We start from the raw sequence: 6,276 nt of genomic DNA, 5'->3' as shown, positions 1-6,276 counted from the left end.
GGGATAATCACGTGACAGTCAAAGGGCTCTGCCTATGGGGCGAACGGGACCACCCACGTGGCCAAAAAGGAACATTCATGCAGTTACGCGTGAACCTTTTCCGACGCACGGCAGGATTCCTGCGATCAAGACGGATTACTATGGGATCTTTTTTCTCCTTACAACACTGAAGCGGTTCTTTTTATATTCATCATAAGTGGCACGCTTCGGACTCCACGGGGGAGGGGGGCGGAAAGCTCGGATTTGTCCAGAAACCTCTCCCGCCTGGACTGAAGATGGTAAGTTTGCGACTGGCTGCCCAACGAGCTCGGATGGTTCAGGTGTTAAGTCTGGGCTGCCGATAGACTGATGCCATGGTCCATCAAGTGGCAACTTACCACTCATTTCTTTCCTTATTTTTAGGTATAGGTTAATTCTCCCATTTTTCTGGGTCATGAGGGTTTTAAATTTTAAAAAGATTTATATTTAGGGAAGCTGCTGTCTTCACCATATGAATAAGAAGATGTTGGTTTTTTTTAAGCCTTTGGATCCTTAGGCTACATTTTACTTATCTTCTGGCATAGTACGGCAAGTCTGCAGAAAGGCTGCCTGCTGCACAAGGCTATATTTTCAGACATTAGTTCATAATAGTTGATATATAGACGATTAAAGATACTGATGAAATCCACAATGGGGCAATTGGTTTTACAGCTGCATGCGTATTGCGCAAAAATGTCAGGCTAATCTTTCTCTGCGGCTGGTCTATGAGCTGTGTTGTTGTTTAATTTGAAATATATCTGTATAGACGCACTATTGTGATACTGTAACACCGAATAGTGGTAAAATGGTAAATGGACTGCACTTACATAGCGCTTTTGTGCCTTACCGGGACAAAGTGCTTCACAGATTCACCGTTTCACGCACACACTCACATGGATGGCGACGAAGCTGCCATGCAAGGCACTGGCCTGGCCACCGGGAACAACCTGGTTTCAGTGTCTTACCCAAGGACGCTTTGTAGTAGTAATAGCAGCTTCCATCAATAAAAGGGATAATGAAGTGGATAAACAAGCGCTAAGCGCTTAATTTACAACCCTGAATATTTTCACAGTGATCAACATCTCACCCAGTTAATAGTGTAAAATCTTTTATTTTTTTTGTATCTTATAAACCATGACTTGCTGAGCTGTGGGTGAAGACTGCCAGCTGACCTGGTAGCTGTATATGTTTAAGTTAAGTGTTTGATCATTATGACCAAAGATATAAAAACAAGTTTGGGATTTATCCTGTGGCACGGACACTCTAAGACTCTGTAGGCCTTTCATTTTAAGCTCAACTACTACCACTATGGCGATGGTACAGAAAATGTTTTTAAAAAATACATTTTTGACATTCCTCGACCCCCTTCCGATGCACACACTGTGTACCTTGCCTCAGACTTCAGATCCTCTCCGGAAGATATAGGGCGCTATGTGGAAACCCAAAACACCAAACGCCCCAAGCAGGTCTGGCTGTCAGCGAGCCTCCCCAGAAGATGGAGATGCACACATGAGGTCTCGCTGCCTGGGTGGTCTCTCTACTTTAGTGAGCTGTTGCTAAGCAGCTAATAATAGTCGTGTTTGCTGAGTAATTTTTGCCCTTCTGGAACCAATCAGATGCAAGAAACTCCTGCAATCTGACAGCCCCAGAGGCGGGATCTAGAGTCTTTTTTCTTTTGGCCCTCCTCCTCCTCTGCCTCCAAATGGAGAGAGGTCTTTTCTCCTCTTCTATTGAATCTCAGAGTTGGCCGTGACGCGCGGCCCGGGGGAAGACCACATAGATCTCAGCAGAATGCTACGACCATTGAGATTTCTTACCCGACTACTTGTGTATGGGAATCACTTTGTGCACCTCGCTTTTTGAGAGAAACCCACTTTTTAAGAGACACGGTGAAAGCGGTGAAAGCGGCAGAGACCTCCGGATCGCGAAATGTTGGGATGGAAGGCGCAGACTTTGACTCGCCGTCTCCTACAGGAGTATGAAGTCCTATTTCACGGGTGTGAGATCTCCGAGAGTGAAACTCTGTTGCCTTGGGATATCGCTACACGCTTTCGGGGAAATACTATAAAGTGGGAAACGGTAACCATCTCGCAGTCCCCGCAACATGGCCTCGGCTGCTAATGCGCCATCCGAGCAGGAAAACAGAGACCCCGATCGGCCGAGGATAACGCGGAGGAACAGGGGGCACCATGCACGCAACACACCGCTGGATTTGGAGTATTTGCAGCGGCCGAGTTACTGCGATGCGGGGTTTGCTCTGGAGCAAATATCCGAGGTGCTTATTTCTCATCCTAACTGGGAAAGAACTTTATGGTCTTGGATTCAATGTATTCGCGGAAAAAAGTGGCCAAACTAGGTTCAGTCGCTGCTAGGTAACGGATCAGGCTGGGTAGGGGGACGCAGTAGTAAGGCAAGGTTGTTGTAAACCTACAGTTGTTTTGTTTTATTTTGTGCAACATTCAGACTCAGCGTGTGTTTAAGGATTTCAGGAAAGCTGTATTTGTAAATACAGCCTCTCTCGATTGTTCCTAATACAGCATCCCAACCTACAACGGTCTCAGACAACGGAAAACATGCAGCCTGTACCCAGTCAACAACCGCCGATTGTTTCATAACATCAGACTTGCAGAACTGCTTATGAGCTGCGTAAAAGGTTTCTGTGGCTAAAACGGGGCTTTGTCTGATGATGTCCAAGTGTGGACGATTCGCGTAAAGAGAAAGAAAATCCATCTGGCTGCCGTTTTCCGTTCACAAATATCGTGAGTCCCCTGTGATGGCTCCTCTGCTCCCCGCGCAGGGCGGAACACACGGGCTGGTGGACGGGGAGTGGATTCGTGTGTGGTGGTATTTTTACCACATGCACCTTCTCAGGGTACTTAATAGATATCAGTGTTCGATGTGTGGATGTGCGTGCGCGTCGATGTAGGCTACTTCAATGACAAATCACACCAATATATTACAAAGATATATTGCCTTTTGCGGAGTGGAAAGCTTAGTCAAGGCAGGATTTCGAGACACTGGGCTATGCTTTTGCATAAGGATATTTGTGTGCAGGCTTATCTAAAGGCCACCTATGGCTTGGCTGTGGCTTGACAGCTATCTCCTTTTATTCTCCTACATCCACCCTGTAGGTCCATAGCAAGACAAACCTGACGTTTATTCAGTTATTTTGAACGAGCATCTTTTTAACCCAACCAGTTTAATGACAGAAACGGACCAGGCTGCGTTTAGGGGATGAAGAATTCTTACTTTTGCATGTGTCCTGCTAAGGTGACAGTTTATACATGTTACTGATATGACAGAACCTGTGGCTTTCACTCTGGGGAGTCTTCAGTGGTGTTCCAGGTGGTCCCTGGCAGATGTGTATATTTCACTTACGAAACATCTGCAGAATGAGCTCCTATTTCCCTTAATGCCTTCATTATAGATTTATCTTATCATGAATGAAAACAGCTAGTCTTCTTATATGAGGTTTCATTGGATCAAGTTAGGACCCAGAGTTCCATTATAATAAAACACTTTGACATGAATGCATTTGATACCACCTGTGGTAGTCATCTTTTTTGCCTGTATAACCTGTCCTCTTAAACTCTACAGATTCACCTGTCCAGGTAAGTGCATTGTTTTGTGTTTTAATTGACAGTAATATTAGGAATCGTTTCTCATCTTAGGGAAAGGCAACTGGGAGGAAAGCACCTCTATGGCTGAGAGCGAAGTTCCAGAGACTCTTATTTAGGCTGGGCTGTTACATACAAAAGAACTGCGGAAAGTTTTTGGTTGTGGGCCTCATGATTTTCGGAGCTTTCGCTGTGGGCTTAAGGGCAGCTAATTTGGAGACGGACGTGGAGAAACTCTGGGTGGAAGGTAAGACACCTTGATTTATAATTGACTTTTTGTACAAGTTGCACAGTTATTCTGTTTCTCTAGTGTGCCTGTTTAAATGTAAGATTTCTAACCTATTATGTATTTAAATGCTTTTGAAGTTATACAATTTTATACTGCATGATTTGGGCAGTGGTTTAGTTTGGAAGAAGCGAGGGTCTGTGGGTGCTATTTTACAAGTCTGGGGTATAGTTTACCATTTAGATCATGATAAATGACCCAACATATGCTAGGATAACTAATTTTATTTATATTAACTTACTGTATTGGTATCTTTTCAAACCATGTTAGATGCTGACACAAAATATGCAAGAGGGGACTGTAACTACACCCAGAAATAAGATTTTAAGTTCAGAAGTTGCTTTTGGGGTAGAGATTTTTTTTTTTTTGTCAAAGCCGCCATTTTGTAAGAGTGTGTGTGAGTGTCTATGAGTGTGTGTCTGCCTGCCCCCAGCAGTTGAATGCTCAGAGACTGTGTGTGTGGTCCCATTTTGGACAGCTCTCAACTTTCCAAAAAGATTTGTCTGTGGCTGCAGGGAAAAAGCGGAGCGAGGACAGGAGCTTGTGTTTGTGGAGTGGATGGGCCACTCACTTGGAACTTTTTGAAAAGCAACTTATAAAGAATGAACATTTTAAGGAAAAGAGGAACTGTGCTTATGGGTGGTGCGTGGGGGTGGGGGTGGAGGGGCTGTGCTTTTTTTCCCCTCTTTTCCTTTGATCCACATTCCTGTGCTTTGGGCTAGAATGTGCTATGGGAGTCATGAATGGAGGAGAAGATTTAGCTCCTGAGAAACAATAAGTTGTTTTTTTTTTTGTTTGGGCCACTAAAAAAGAGATGGAGAAAAATAAAATGCTGTTTATGCATAGTTTTTTTTTTTTGGAGGGGGTGTGGGGGTGGTTATGTTTTCTCCCCATTATAACTGAACTCCCTCAAATAAAAATGTATAGTTCCTGAGATTAGTCATTAAAGCAGATCAAACAGCCCAACTCCTCCCTGTTGCTGGCTCTTTCCTCTTTGCGTGCTGCTTCGTGGATCTGACAGACAGTGTGTTCTTCTAATCTGTGGTGCAGGCGCACCTTAGGGGGAGGGGGGCACATTTAGTTCAGGAGTCCTGATTTTTTGTATGGAGCCGAGGGCCCTGGGCCGCTGCATGTATCACAGGCAACTTGGGGGGGTTCAGTGTCTTGCCCAAGGACACTTCGACATATGGACTGCAGGCACTGAGATTTGAACCTTCAACCTTCTGGTTGGCAGACGATTGCTCTACCCACTCACCACTGTCACCCCCCGATTGTAGTGATTGCCACACCTTTTTCACACCATGGTCATGTGTACTACAGTGAGGGGCGCCATATGAAACTGGATGTTATTACAGACTCAGAAATCCATTGTTTACTACTATGCTGCTGCTGAGGACTGACATAGTCAGACAATTTGCTGACAGAAAAGTAATTGCTGATTTATTTTTGATAACATTTGCTGGGAACAGCCTCTGTGGTGTGATGATTGACAGCGTTTCCTGTGTCATATCATAGAAAAATGCAGTCTCTTTTTGACAGCAAAACAAGCCGCTGAAGTATACAACGTGGGCTCTGGTATCTTGTGATTAACATTTCTCTTTGTTTACTCTTCCATGTCACATTATCACCCTTCAGGAAGCTCTTGTGGAAGCAGTGTATTTAGCCATTTTTGGAGCATACAGAGCAACAGAGAAGTGCGTTATGCTGCTCTTCAGATGCTCTTCATTGAACCTGGCCTTAACAACAATTACACACGTATCACACATGCACACTAGGCATAAAGATACTGTGAAAACTTTTTGCCTTTAAAATACATAGTAACTGACACGAATTCACACTGCAAACATTTTACTGCAGTCTTTAAAATCCACGTTAGGTGAAATGTTTGTAGTGTGGATGGATTTTGTTTTGGTGAAGTCATTTATTCAAATGTGGTAAAGGTCTTGTTGGTGCAGCTTTGCAAATGTGAGGATTTGCCATTTTTCTCTGCTTCATATCATTGTAAATTCTTGGTTTTGAAGGACAAAATAAGGGATTTCAGCATCACTAAAGGTCCCAGTAGCTTGTGATATTCAGTTTGATGCTAGTAGAGAGTTGTTTTTGCTCATACATCCTTTCAAACCTTTACTGTGGTCTTGCAGAGAAATTACACCATCAGATTTGGGCATTGGCATAACACGTTAACTCTGTGTTGAACCTGACAAACAGCTGAACCAAGTCTAGTGGGCTCTGGTGGACTCGTGCTGATACAGAGAGACCTGCTCATACACACACAGACGCTGACAAAGAGACTGGGCTGTGATGGTTTCCTAGGTCTCGGTACATGAGGGGTTCCAGATGTTGGGAGGGAAAGAT

The 6,276-nt window shown here is 44.1% G+C and overlaps 1 protein-coding gene across 1 annotated transcript in view; it reads left to right on the top strand.

The window, feature by feature from the left end:
* The first annotated feature begins 211 nt into the window (after positions 1-211).
* The window catches only part of ptch1 (patched 1), a 46,241-nt gene continuing 40,176 nt past the window's right edge, over positions 212-6,276 (top strand). Inside the window, exons 1-2 of the mRNA XM_020593780.1 lie at positions 212-278; positions 3,690-3,882. Coding sequence (XP_020449436.1) covers positions 276-278; positions 3,690-3,882 — 196 coding nt within the window. The 5' untranslated portion in view covers positions 212-275. The remainder of the gene's footprint in view (positions 279-3,689; positions 3,883-6,276) is intronic.

Source organism: Monopterus albus, unplaced genomic scaffold (genome assembly GCF_001952655.1).
Source record: "Monopterus albus unplaced genomic scaffold, M_albus_1.0 scaffold20.1, whole genome shotgun sequence".
Classification (NCBI taxonomy): domain Eukaryota; kingdom Metazoa; phylum Chordata; class Actinopteri; order Synbranchiformes; family Synbranchidae; genus Monopterus; species Monopterus albus.
This window is presented reverse-complemented; position numbering and strand designations above follow the sequence as displayed.